Genomic DNA, 14,927 nt, shown 5'->3' on the forward strand with positions numbered 1-14,927 from the left:
GAAACATAAGCAATGAGCGGCATCTAGCAATACATCATTGCTACCCAAGTTACAAGAAATGTCGAGATCCAACATCACCTTGTGACTACTAATTGTGACTCCTCACAATATATGACAAGTGTCTTTCTATCCTAGACATCTAGATTGATCAATGTGAGGCATAGACCGTGTCATCCTCTGACCAATCTAAATCTTGAACTCCAAGTAGACTCACTCAATCAAATGAGCTCAATATCTCATATTGACTCATTTGGGTATGACCATACACTTTGTGGTCTTACTCTATCAAGAATATCGATGTCACTCCCGTCATATAGGAGGGATAGATCTCATCTACATCACTCACATCCCTCTGCATAATTCGTTACATACCCAGTAATCGCCTTTATAGTCCACCCAGTTACGGGTGACGTTTGACGAAACCAAAGTACATAACTCCTTATGTAGGGATCCATGGTGACTTCAGGTCTAAGGACTAATAGTCATACTAATAGCCACATGAGAAAGTATATGACACTCATATAACGATCCATGATACTTTCTCATGGCGGGTCATTCAGTATACATTCTCTAATGCATACCCATGTGTCAGCTTGATATCTCTATATCCATGACTTGTGAGATCAAGTCATCGAGCTGACTTACATGCTAGTCTTATTGTATTAACATTGTCCCTGAATGTTAATACTCGACTAGGAATGAATTAGAGTAGTGTTCCCTATATCATCTCACTATCGATTCAACCAATCAATTGATATAGGTAAGAACCTTCTACTCAAGGACGTTACTATACTTATTTTATCTGGCACTAATACAAATAAGCATAATAACCAAAAACCAAATTCCTTAATATATATACAAGAATATGATATACATGAGTCCATACAATCATCAAATGATTGGCTCTAGGGCTCTAACTAACAATTCTACTATTCCAGTGACTGACTTGAGCGTCGGAGGGCCAACGTCGAGGACCTCTTCTCTAGCCCAGCACTTACATTCTTGGTCTTACAGAGCAAAGTGGAGTTTTCACACGGTCAATTGTGGAGTCACATCCCCAACCAGCTGTCTTCATCGCTTTCGGATAGGATCAGTACTTATTACAATTTTATAGTTGCTATCATTCCCATTGTAACAATTATAAAATTATAACGGCTACTATACAAATTTAACTTGTTCATTTAACATTCACAGTATAGCAGCTATCATTTCATAGCTATTATAATACAGACTTATTTTGTTTAATAATATTCATATTGGAGTAACTATGAAACGATAATAGTTATGAAATTATAGATGCTACTACAACATTATAGTAGTTACTGATCCCGTCTGAAAGTGAAAAAAGATGATGAGTTGGCAGGGTGACTTCACCATAAACTGTGGGGAGACTAAGACCTTGCTGACGCGGATAGACCTGTGCACGCCACAGAGAGAGCAAAGTGGAACGCTAGAACGAGAACCAGGGAGGGGGTCCTTAGCGCAGACACTCCTATGCTCAAGTCAGAATAGTAGTTGAGCGAAAAAATGGAGAAGATGAACAGTAGAATAGTAATGTTGATGTGTGTGTACGCGTGTAGTGTAAAAGTTACCTGGCCAACGAAGAAGATCTCTCTTTTTATACCGTCTCTAATAACCTCCACAATAATGAGACGGCAGAGAATGTCTAGTATCAAAGTGTGTCAGGTGTTGGAGTATGTATAGTAGCTCTCCTCCAAGCGAAGGAAGGTTCTGCAGCGGGTACATGTCAGAGTAGTGGAATATTGATAGAGTCAAAGAAAGAGAGCAACAAGCTAACGATATGGATCATGGTCAACCCACTCTAGATGTTAATGATGATTCATTATGCATCAATAGAGGCTCAATTACAAGGGCTAAGACTAGAAAGATGAAGGAAACACTTAATGTACTAATTGAAGATGTCAAGGCCAAAGCTACCATTGAAGAAGGTTTGACCAAGAGCAAGTCATTCGGCATAGTCAACCTAATTCAAGCCTTAGATGAGCTTAATTAGCACTTAAGTCTCATGTCTATGTAGTAGGGATATGTAGGCTTAATTTAGACTCAATTTCTACTTTTATTTGGGTTGTAATAAAGTCATAAGATTAAAATGGCTAAGTAGTCTACATAGGTCTTTACTAAATGGGCTTTCTTTTGGCCTTTTAGGGTTTTTTGGTCACCTTATAGCTATAAATAAAGGGGGTGTCAGCCACACATGTATCTTTGACATATTTTCCAATCTAAAGCACGGTGAGGCTCTCGCTTGTTGGTTCTTCATTGAACTTGAACTTATCAAGGCATCTCCTTGTGGCGTTCAAAGACTTATCAACCTCAATCCCAAGGTTGTGGCGTCTTCCATCTCGTATACCAAGGTTCATGCTTTTCTAAGCATTGGGTCGAGGTTTCTTTCATCCATCTTATCGTCTTTAGACCTTCCTTCTTTTTGTTTTCAATTCATTGTGGGTTCTTGAGATATCTTTCTCGTTGGGTTCACATCAAATATTCTCTGACAAGCTGTTGTAATTCTCTGACAATGTTATCTCCTAGAAGAGATCCAACCCGCTTTAAGGTTGGGCAGACATATGTTGGGAGCTGCGCCTAGGAAAAGATGAGGAACTTGTTGGTGCAGGTTGTACTAATAATCTAGTTTTGATGTATGACAAATAGGTTAAAGTTAGATGTGGTGTTTTTCTAATTGCTTTACCGAGTGTGTAGGAATTGACGAGTCCAAAGGATAGGACACCGGGCTAAAATCCAGCTAGGTTTGCGGGACCGGATAGTTGGTGCGAAGTCCAGATTCGAAAACCTAAATTGAGACCCTGACTTGATTCTGGTCTCACGAAGACATGATCTAACTCATAAATATTTATAAAATATTCATGAATATATTTTTCTAACCCTATGTTGTAGAGAAAAATGTAGATATTTGAATTCTGCATGCGTAGCAACTGACAGAGCTTGATTCCAAATTTGGAGTCAAAAGTTATAGCTTTCAGAAGATTGCTGTATCGAACCAGCAGTTGGAGGCACCTTAAAGCAGTGGAAGGCGCCTTGAGCTTGCTTTGAAGGCACCTTTCAATGGATAAAACTTGCAGTTTGCAAATTTTATCATCATCGAAGATAGGGGGATAATATTTGCTTGTGGAGGCACCTTGGAGGAGGTTGAAGGCGCCTTCCACAACCTATATAAGTCCTGTTTATGCATGATTTAAGACACAACTCACATACAAGCTTCTACGCATCCGATTGAGGTTCCGACTGCTCAGGCCTACTATTGTGACTTTGTTACGACGCTGTTGCACCCGACTACTGCTGAGGAATCGACCGATACAGAGCCTAAGCTGGCAATCTTCAAAAGTGTTGGGTAACGAGTTGTAATTTGTGTATTTAAGTATTTATAATAGGACAAGTGCAGGGATGTTGCACTTGTTCTATCTTTTTGTACTCGATTCTCTTTTCCGGAGGTACAAGAAAAGGTATTTTAGTGGATTGCTCATCGATAGATCCACGATGCCAAAGGCTCCGAACCAAATAAAACTGAACGTGTGTTATTTTACTTGCTTTTCTATTTCCATCTTTTCTTGTAGTTTTCCGCTGCGTACTGAGTTCTTAAAAATCGAAAAATATCAGTTTTTCAAAAATCACGTGATTCACCTCCCCTCTCACGTGCGACTCCATCTAACAGAACTGAGTCTGTATGCCTAACTGGCTCTAGGACCAGGCAGAGATATATGTTGGAACTTGCGCCCAGGAAAAGTGGGGAGCTGAGCTCTGTATGTCCAGCTAGCTCTAGGGTCATCTGGGTTTATGCTCTGAGTTGTGCCCAAGAGAAATGAGGAACTAAGTTTGGCTGTCTGACTGGTCCTTAGGTCGGGTGGCTATATGTTAAGAGTTGTGCCCAAAAGAAATGGGGAGCTGAGCTTGTATGTCTGGCCGACTTTAGGACCGTTCAGGTTTATGCTGGGAGTTGTGCCCAAGAGAAGTGAGGAATTGTGCCCAAGAGAAGTGAGGAGTTGAGCTCCGTATGTCCGATCGACTCTAGTGTCGTCCGAGTTTATGCTGGGAGTCTTGCTCATAAGAAGTGGAGAACTAAGTCCCGTATGTCTAACCGGTTCTAGGGTCGGTTGAATTTATAATGAAAATTTTGCCGATTAGACTGCCACCTCATCTTAACTTTAACGACCACATGATCTTAACTACTGACCCATGTTATCTATGGGATCTCTCACAATGTGCCGCATCAATTACAGTAGTAGCTACCTCTCACAATGTGCCGCATCAATTACAATAGTAGCTACTGTACGATTATAGTAATTACAATCATAATTATTACAATATAAAATTTACCTTAGTTCATAGAATTGACTCTATGAGATACTAATATGTATTTGTTTACCCATACTAACTCATTCGTAGTCCACATAAAAAAAAAAAAAAAATCATAAATAACTATTATGTTCACTCCTAGTAACTAATTCCTAGGTAAAAAAATAAATTATAAATAACTATTAATCATTATACTTATTAATTAATGACAAAAAAAAACATATTCAGAGACGTCAAATTTTAACCCATGATTTAATACGATAACACTTAATAATTTAACCATCCCACCGTCCGCGAGGACGGACAAAATAATAATATTGAACAATGACATCGTTTCATTTTAGAACTCTTTCATTTGCACAAGTTTCTATGCACTGTCAGATAGGGGAGCACCGGAGCAGCCCAGCAATACAAGAAACCGAGAAAGTCATCGAGAGATTGATTGGTGGTTCAGATCAAATCCATGTCCTTGACTTCTTATCAGAAACTTCCAGTCAAAAGCTACAAATTTGCTGACGAAGCTTCAAATCTACTCTGTTTTTTCTTTCTTTCCTGTTTTCTTTTCTCCACATGAACCACAAAATTCTTCGTTGAATTTCATTCCACGCCGCGTTGTTCGCGTTGGAGGCAGAAATGCCAACTAAAACAATAGGAAAACCCCTCAAATCCACCAACTCAACCATTTTAAAAATCAAAATCAGCCAGACCTGCACAAAAATTGAAGAACAGAGTCAAGAATTGCGCACTGGATGCTTATAAAAAGTCTTCTTCTACCCCCCAGAACAAATCTTCCACAGAGCGCCATGGCGGAGTACCAGAGAATCCACCCGGTGAGCGTCGAGTCCCCGCCGCCATCGGCTCCATCTGTTCTGTCGCCGGTCTTCTCCAGCCGCGAGAAACAGGCGCCGCCGCAGAGAACGTTGCCCGCGGCCCCTCTGCCGCCGCCGAGGCGACGGCGGAGCTGCTGCTGCAGGTGCATGTGCTGGACTCTGCTCGTCCTCGTCGTCCTCGTCGTCGCCGTCGCCGCCACCGCGGGCATTCTCTACCTCGTCTTCGATCCCAAGCTTCCCAAGTACTCGGTCGACCGCCTCAGGATCTCGAACTTCACCATCGGCCCCAACAGCACCATCACCGCCACCTTCAACGTGACCGTGACGGCGCGGAACCCGAACAAGAGGATCGGAATCTACTACGGCGACGGCAGCCATCTGAGCTCATGGTACCGTTCAAAACCATTCATTTACTCATCGTTACTAGTTGCTTTAGCTCTCATCGGCGACAAAATCCAATCTTGAAACAGGTACAACGGCGAGCAGCTCTGCGCCGGTAGCTTCCCGGCGTTCTACCAGGGCCACAGGAACACGACGGTGCTGAACGTGCTCCTCACCGGCGAGACGCAGATGGGGAGCGAACTGGTGTCCGAACTGCTCCAGCAGCAGCAGAGCGGCATGATCCCGTTAGCCGTCCGCGGCAACGTGCCGGTCAGAGTCAAGTTCGGTAGGCTCCGGCTCCGGCGGACCACCTTCAAAGTCCGCTGCGCCCTCGTGGTCAACAGTTTGACCACGAGCTCCGACGTCAGCATCCGATCGAACAGATGCAGATTCAGGCTCAAGTTTTGATTTCCATGGCCATTTTAATTTCCTGATTATCATAAATTATTACTCGAAAAATAGATATATTTTCGAGATTTTTTTTTCATTACTTTTAAAATAATACACACTTCATTATATAAAGAAATAAGTTAAAGAAATAAGAGATGGAGAGAGGTTGCTTCATGGTTCATTAGTCGACCCTTCAGCTGTTGGATGGATTCTTTACTTGTTTGTTTATATTGAATGATTGGACTTTTAGTGCTTCTCCAGATCTCTACACCTACCTCCTGTTGATGTGATAAAACATAAATAAGTTTTAAAATCGATTTGTGCTCTGGATTTATTTGATAATTAAATCAAGAGTAATTTTTTAATGATACCCATCATAATGTGCACTTAAAGGTCTCACCCGTCCCAAAAGGACTATAATGTCACAGTAAGATATATAAATTATCACCTATATAGTCGTGGTTCGATTTATAAATATGATGTATTTGTAGGATTTTTTCCCCTCAAATAGAGGGTGCAATCAAAGGATGTTGGGTCTTTCCAATTTATCCTGGTGGCTAGTGGAAAACTTTTATAGGGCTGAACTGGTCATTCTAGGAATATTCAATGAGACTAGCTGAGATTATTATTCTTTTAACTTTTGGACTATGGAGCCGCGGTAGGACATTCAAGTTGTCACCCAGGTACCTGTGGTTTGATCCCAATCTATGGCGTATTTATAGGAATTTTTCCTCCAAATGGGGGGTGCAATCAAAGGATGTTGGGTTTCTGGGCTGGCGGCCGCGTGCACTTTTCGATTTACTCTGGTGGCCGGTGAAAAATTTTAATGGGGGTCGGTCACCCCAGGGATAGTCAATGAGGCTAATTGGGGTTATCATTTTTGTCCCCGGGGTTATAGTGTCGCGATAGGACATCCAAGTTATCATCTAGGCACCCATGGTTCGATCCCCAACTATGACATATTTGTAGGAATCTTTTCTTCAAATGAGGGTGCAACTAAAAGATGTTGTTGGACCCTCGGAGACTAACTAGAGAGAGGTGAATATCCCTGTAAAACAAAGCGAACCTTCCTTGATCTTTTACGGCTTAATAAGAATTAACACTTACATAAAAATAATTAAGAAACTAAAATTAAAAAGAAGAGACACAAGGAAATTATTTGGTTACAAACGGGGAGGTTGTTAGTCCAAGAAAATTGAAAACGCACTAAACACTCATTCAGGCGGAGAAGCATTTTACAGCAGTTGTGTTGGTGCAATTGACCTCTAGGGTTTCGATGTTTGACAATATGACCAAGGGTTGACCCAAACATGACTTGATGTTTGGGAGAGAGAAGTCTAGTTAAGATTAGATGACTAACAAAGGTAAGTCCTAACCAAAGGTTAGGTAAAGTGGAAGTCTCGGTGAGTGAAGTCGAGCCCTAGTGAGTGAAGCTAGGTTGTGGAAGTCCTGGTGAGTGAAGTCGAGCCCTAGTAAGTGAAGCTAGGTTGTGGAAGTCCTGGTGAGTGAAGTCGAGCCCTAGTGAGTGAAGCTAGGTGGTGGAAGTCCCGGTGAGTGAAGCCGGACCCTAGTGAGTGAAGCTAGATGGAGGAAGTTCTAGTGAGTGAAGTCAAGCCCTAGTAAGTGAAACTAGGTGGAAGAAGTCCTAGTGAGTGAAGCCAGACCCTAGTGAGTGAAGCTAGGTGGAGGAAGTCCTGGTGAGTGAAGCCAGGCAATGGAAGTCCTAGTGAGTGAAGCTAGGCAACCCCAGGAGGTAACCCTAGGTTATACTTGAATTCTGTTAATATTATGCTAACTCAGTGTTGCAGGGAAGCTCAGCTAGGTCAACGAGCTGACCAGGTAGCTGACACGAAGTCCAGACGGGGTCGAAGGGCTGACCGGACGTCTGGCAGGTAAGTGAAGGTAAGTCACTGGAGGGGAGTGACTGTGAGGGCGCGTTCCCGGGAAGGGAACATTAGGCGTCGATCCGACTTAGATCCATTTCGGATATCTAAGTCAAGATCTGACTAGATTCCGATCTTGAGGAGACGGAATCTAATTACTATTATTTTTTAATGATAAACTGTGCTAACACTCTATTTTGCAGGATATATATTTGTCTTGGACTAACGTTTTCTTGCAGGAAGGAAACCGCTGGAAAACAAGGGTTCGAGTACCCGGAAGGGATCCGGGCGCCCGGAGGTGAATTTTATCCCCAAATGTCATTTCGTCACATGGAGATCCCTGGTTGGCTCGGCTACGTCATATTCAGGGTGCCCGAAAGGATCCAGACGCTCTGAACCTCCTATATAAGAAGAGTAGAGGCTAGAGTCATAACAAGAACTTACGATATGCTCTTCTGTGCTCCTGCGACGCAGCGAAGACTCTCCGACTAGCGCTAGTTTGTTTGTTTTTCTTATTGTCAGTTTTTCCTTGCTAAGTAATTCCTGTACTTCTTTTGTAACATTCATTTCGAATTGCTAGTGGATTGCCTATCGAAAGCACCCTTGTGTGCAGGCCTTGGAGTAGGAGTCGACACAGGCTCCGAACCAAGTAAAAAAATGACTTTTGTTAGCGTTGCTTTACTTTTTTGTCTTTACCTTTTCGTTGTGCGCTCTAGGTTTTTTTTAATCGATATTCACCCCCCCTCCCCTCCCTCTATCGAAATCTTCGATCCAACAAGTTGAAGTACTTAAAATACGAAGCCAGACAAAAGAAATCGTTTACAAGTGTTCTATCTAGGCTTCTCGGACTAGGGCTGTATTTATAGCCCTGGTCGGGGCGCCTGGAGGGGATAAAACTTTATCCCCATCACAACGGATCGTGCTTGACGTGATCTGGATAAGTTTCACGGTCCGGGCGCCCAGACCCAAGTTAATAGCTTGTTAACTTGTTTGGTCTGGGGTCTTGCTCCGACTCCGCTCGCTTAGGTCCGGGTCTTCCGTTCCGGCTTCAACTCCACTTGGGTGATCTCGGCCTTCTGAAATAGGGTACACCCGAACCCAACTTCTGGCCTTCGAGCAATCTTCTGCTTCGACTTCTCGTCCCTTGGAAACGTCGTGCGCCTCCTTCTCGTCTGCCCGCATACTCTTCCGCAGCACTGAGCCCGTCGGCTCCCTCTCGTGTCATCCTTCTCGCTAATTGCATCTTTCGCTCAACTTCCTGTGCTCCTAAATTCCTGCACACTTAGACGCAGGAGTTAAAAACCAGCATGACCTAACCTGACTTGGTTGATCATATCAAAACTGCCTTGGGTACTAACAATCTCCCTCTTTTTGATGTGAGTAAATCCAAGTTAAGTTAGGGTCAAACTAAACAAATAGTAGTTATAATTTTTACAAAAAAATTGCAAGTACAAAAATTAAGTCCAAAATTTAAAAATTATTGTGCTACCCTCCCCTAAACTTAATCTTTACTACTCCCTCTTTTTATCACATTAAAAATGGAGTACTTTTAAAATGACTTTTGAAAATTTAAAGCCTAAGGTAAAAACAAAAAAAAACTCCTTTAATTGAATAAATATTTTTGCAAGGGTTAAACAGAAAAATTTCACAAAAAGTGTTAAATTTTTTGGCAAAATTTAAAACATTTGCATTTAAAAAAAAAAAGTCTAACTGAAAAGATTGTTTAGATTAACGTTTCACAAAAAAATAAACTTAAACAAATTTTAATTATCAGATTTATTTTTCTAACAAAAATTTAAAATATTAGTTAAATGCTTCACAGTAAGTCAATTAAACATGTAATTCAGTAATTGACTTCCAGGTTATGGCGAGACACTAGACCTTCTTGGTTATTGGAGCATCAATCACTTCTAGACAAAACCTCTTAAAGAATTTAAACATTTAATTTTCTTTCTGAAAGCCCTAAGTCCAGAAAAACAGTTAACCTAAATATGATTTTGGAACCCAGTACAGGTTCCTACCTACTGGATTTATCAAAAATTTCTTAGGAATATATTTTTATGATATTTTCCTAATTTAACCCTTATAGTATTTAAAATATCAATTTAAACTATTATATCTTCTAATATCTTGATTATTTGAGCATGCATGATCTTTCCAATATTCTATTTCTATTTTCAATTTGACATTTTCTAATTTTAAATTATCAGACAAATCTAAGGGAATACATTGGCTAATTGTCTTTTCAAATCTATATTTTATTTTTCTAATTTTATTAAATCCTTGGAAAGAGTCTTAATAAATTTAAACGACTTTTCAGGAGATAAGACGCATATCTGACTTACCTCATATTCTGATGCTCCCCTTTCATTGTAGCTTTCCTCTGATGATCCTCCCCTTCATCAATGATCATCTTTAAGCTGATTTCGTCTTCCTTTTGATGGCTTGCCGTTAGGGCTAGTCTAGCGTAGGGGTGTAAATGAGCCAAGCTGCTTATGAGCTATTTGAAATTCGATTCGATAAAAGCTCGTTTGAGCTCGTTTAATGAGGCTCGTTAAGATAAATAAACCAAGCTCAAGCTTTACAATATTCGGCTCGTGAACATGTTCGTTAAGCTCATGAATCAATTTTTAAATAAAAAAATAATAGTTTTGATATTGAATTTATAAATTTTGTACTTTACTTATGAAACATATAGACAAATATATTAAATTTCTTTATTAGAAAAAAATTATAAATTTTAATAAGAATACTATAATTTTTTTCTAAATATATAATTTAATTTTTAATAAACTTCCCCGATTTTAACCAAGTAATCTTTTGATCGCCCAAATGCCTGGAGCATCTCTGGGTGCCCGGACCGCGAGGGTGCCTGCCCGATCGAGACCTCACCCGGGCTACTGTTTAGCGAAGGCTTCCTGGGCATCTAGACCATCATTTTGCAACTTCATTTTTTATGCAAAATAAGATTAGTTCAGACAATAAACAATAAACAATAAATAATAAATAATAAATAATAAACAATAAATAAAATATGAATTTGACACCTACTGTTCCCTCTTCGGGGAATATGTCCTCACCTATTCCTCTCAGGAGAGTTTACCTTTTTCTAAATCGGTCCTTCAGACCGTCTGGACTTTTACTCAGCGTCCGAGACTTCAGGACTTCATGCTGAACGTCCGATCTACGATCTGTCCAGTTTTTCACCTAGTGTCCGCGACTCAGGATTTTCACCTAGAGTCCTTGACTCTAGGATTTCACTCAAAGTCCTCGACCCGCTAAGACTTTGCCCAGTCTTCCGAATCAGGATTTCGTTGTCTAACCGTAGTTAGAACTTTCCATCTGCCTAGTTTCAACTAAGACTTTTCCTTTGCTTAAGATCACTTAGGATTTTTTTACCAATTCAATCACACTTATTAAATTATAAGATAACTTAATTTTAAATCTATTTTACCATAATGATAATATAAATTCGATCTTATGGTGCTTCCTACATACTCCTTATTACTTGAAAAAATCCAACATGATCAAAAGTCAACTCAGTAGACTACGTCAAAAAGTCAAGAATTCTTTGGAGGACCAAGGAGACGTGAGTTTGGTGGCTTATATTCATCATTGATTCTTCTTAATCATAATATTTTGTCCTCTGATGCTGAACATCTTCTTAATTTCTTCGTTGCCTAATTAATTACTAATAAAAAAAAACTTTTAATTTTTTACTGCGATTTTTCATTTCTCGGATGATCCAATCCATCTCTGGTCGCTTTCAGTCTCCGAACCCTCGCAATTATCCTCCTCTGTCTTTGTCTTGCAGTTGCAGAAACCCCCAAATTCGAGTGATCCTCTTCTCCTTCCTTCCTTCCTTCCTTCCTTCCATCCCTTATTTGGATGGTGATGGAGGTGGATCGTTGCGGCTCCTGCTGGACTAGAGAGGAGGAGAAGGCGTTCGAGAATGGCTTAGCGGCCTACCCGGAGGAGGACTGCGTCGACCGGTGGATGAAAATCGCCGCCGTTGTGCCTGGAAAAGTGTCGAAGAAGTGAAGGAGCACTACGAGCTTCTGGTGGAGGACGTCGATGGCATAGAGGCCGGTAGAGTTCCTCTACCTCACTATCCGTCTTCTTTCTCAGATGGCGGCGACGTTGGCAGCGACGGCAAGAAGGGCGGGCATGCTCTCGGAGACTCCAGTCATGGCGGCAGAGCATCTCCAGCAGAACGAGAGCGTAGGAAAGGCATAGCATGGACTGAGGATGAACACAGGTTATAATTTTTCGTTTTAATTATTATTATTTATTTTTCATAGAATTAACTTATATAAATTTAACGGCAATTTACCAAAGAGCATATGTAGAGATCTGAATTTACCAAAATACGTATCCTACTTTAATATTTAACAAAGAACGCACCTTTTTAAGTACACTTCCTATTTTATCCTTATGACAATTTAACTTTTTATACCATTTTTCTTTTCTCCATTACGTTTCTCTCTCTTCTCTTTTTTTTATCAACATGCAGAAAAAAAAAGAATAACATTAATCAATTTTTGAATAACATTTTAATACATTTGAAGAAGCAAAAAATAAACAATGAATAGCATATTTGAACTCCTTGCAATTTTAGAAATCCATTGGAACTAAAATGAATGTAATCGGAGTTCTCTAGGTCGATCAGTGGGTTTTGATCAAAACTCACTGATGAACCTAGAGAGCTCCGAGTGCACACATTTTAGTTTCTATGGATTTCTGAAAGTGTAAGAAGTTCAAATATGGTGTCCATTATTGATTTTGGCTTTTGATAGATGTTAACATGCAAAATGAAAGAATCGTAAAAAACGCCCACGTTGGGCCTGATATGGAATAATATCAGACCCATGTTGGGCCTGATATGAGTCCATATCAGGCCTAACATGTCCTCTTTTTTTTACCGATTCTTTGATTTTATATATTAACATCTATGAAAAGCTGAAATAAATAATAGATACCATATTTGAAATCCTTGCAACATCAGAAATCCATAGGAACTGAAATGGGTGCAATTGGATGGATTTCTGATGTTGCAAGGATTTCAAATATGGTATCTATTATTTATTTCAGCTTTTCATAGATGTTAATATATAAAATCAAAGAATCGGTAAAAAAAAGAGGACATGTTAGGCCTGATATGGACTCATATCAGGCCCAACATGGGTCTGATATTATTCCATATCAGGCCCACGTCGGGCCTGATATGATTCCATATCAGGCCCAACGTAGGCGTTTTTAATGATTTTTTCATTTTACAAGTTAACATCTATCAAAAGTCAAAATCAATAATGGACACCATATTTGAACTCCTTACACTTTCAGAAATCCATAGAATCTAAAATGGGTGCAATCGGAGCTCTCTAGGTCCATCAGTGAGTTTTGATCGAAACTCACTGATCGACCTAGAGAACTCCGATTACACTCATTTTAGTTCCAGTGGATTTCTAAAATTACAAGGAGCTCAAATATGTTATTCATTGTTTATTTTTTACTTTTCAAATGTATTAAAATGTTATTCAAAAATTGACTAACGTTATTCATTTTTTTTCTGCATGCTGATAAAAAAAAGAGAAGAGCGATAAACATAATAGAGAAAAGAAAAACGGTATAAAAAGTCAAATTATCAGAAGGGTAAAATAAGAAGTATACTTAAAGGTGTGTTTTTTGGTAAATATCAAAGTAGGGTATGTGTTTTAATAAATTCAGATCTCTACATACGCCCTTTGATAAATTATCGTAAATTCAATGATTAGAAAATAAAAAATTAAAAAAAAACAAAATCATAAAATAAAAATATTATTTATAACTTTGTAGGATGCTCTGAATAATTTTTTACTACTTTTAGTAATTTTTTATTTTAAAGTTCAAGAGTATTTAGTCCGACATCATAATTTTAAAATGATTTATTTTTGCTGGATCTTCCGCAGGTTGTTTCTTCTTGGACTTACTAAGTATGGCAAAGGCGACTGGAGGAGCATTTCTCGCAACTTCGTAGTATCGAGAACACCGACGCAGGTGGCGAGCCATGCACAGAAGTACTTTATCCGGCTGAACTCGATGAACAAAGATCGGAGGAGGACGAGCATCCATGACATCACGAGTGCAGGGACTAGTGGTGATGGATCAAATCCTCAAGGTCTGACCGGCGGCCAGGTTATTGGGAAGAAGCCTACCAAGCCATTTTCTCAGCCATCGTCGAGTGGACCTTCGGGTGTCGATAATTCGTATGGTTACTTGTAATGCATATCGAGTATGTTCTTCGAATAGGCTGGTACCTGCTAAAAGACAATCAGATTTCACAATTACTCAGTTATTTGAAATAATACTACAATGCGCAATTATTTGGCTAAATTTAAATGTTACCAGCTATTTGAAATTTGTGTATACAAGCATGGTCGATCGAGATGTCATCCAATCAATAGCATATCAGAAACATGACCGGGCGTAGCCGAATCGGTAATCACGTGATAAATTTACAGAATAGTATATTAGAAACATCCAACAAAAGATGGCTAGGCATTAGAATTCATTGATCCCCACACAATATGGCAAGCAGTGTACCAATCTTATCTTTATGATTAGAAGTGATGCGGTGGTAAAAGGAGTCAACCAGGGATAAGTTAAAATGGGAAAAATAGCCGACGTTGAGGTCAAAATTAAGGCGGTGAAAGACATAGAATCGCTGAGTCTCCAAAGTTTGCCGAGAGAGTGGCAACAAGTGGATCGGCCTTAAGGGGTCCAATCGGGCATGGCCGCCCACTCAGCAGAAGGAGGACCCAGTATCAAGGTGTCGTCCGGAGGCTTGTCCGATCAGATCGCTCGTTCAGTTGGGCGATAGGTAATGATCCGATTGCCGAACGACTAAAGAGAGAAGAGAACGTATGTTCACAACTGTGACGACGCTATAAGGGCTAGTCCGACTGGACCGTCTGTCCGACCGCACGAGGAGAACCCATCACCCGAGCGATCGTGGAGAAGAACCTTGAGTGATCGGGCGAGGGATCCCGGCCGAGCAGCTCCCCTGCTTGGCCAAATAGTGAGACCTCTTGCTTAGCTCATTATATCCTTCTGGGAGTTTGTGTCACTGATAGCAGGA

General features: G+C 40.2%; 1 protein-coding gene and 1 pseudogene across 1 annotated transcript; both read left to right on the forward strand.

Annotated features, from left to right (window-relative positions):
* Positions 1 to 5,022: 5,022 nt before the first annotated feature.
* On the forward strand, positions 5,023 to 6,108 carry LOC122027237 (NDR1/HIN1-like protein 6). Its single transcript, XM_042586165.1, has 2 exons — positions 5,023 to 5,545; positions 5,627 to 6,108. The coding sequence occupies exons 1-2, from the start codon at positions 5,076 to 5,078 to the stop codon at positions 5,943 to 5,945; spliced, it is 789 nt and encodes a 262-aa protein (XP_042442099.1). The 5' UTR covers positions 5,023 to 5,075; the 3' UTR covers positions 5,946 to 6,108.
* A 5,448-nt stretch (positions 6,109 to 11,556) lies between these two features.
* Positions 11,557 to 14,253, forward strand: LOC122027754 (annotated as a pseudogene).
* The last annotated feature ends 674 nt before the right edge of the window (positions 14,254 to 14,927 follow it).

The sequence above is a fragment of the Zingiber officinale genome, chromosome 10A (genome assembly GCF_018446385.1).
Source record: "Zingiber officinale cultivar Zhangliang chromosome 10A, Zo_v1.1, whole genome shotgun sequence".
Classification (NCBI taxonomy): Eukaryota; Viridiplantae; Streptophyta; class Magnoliopsida; order Zingiberales; family Zingiberaceae; genus Zingiber; species Zingiber officinale.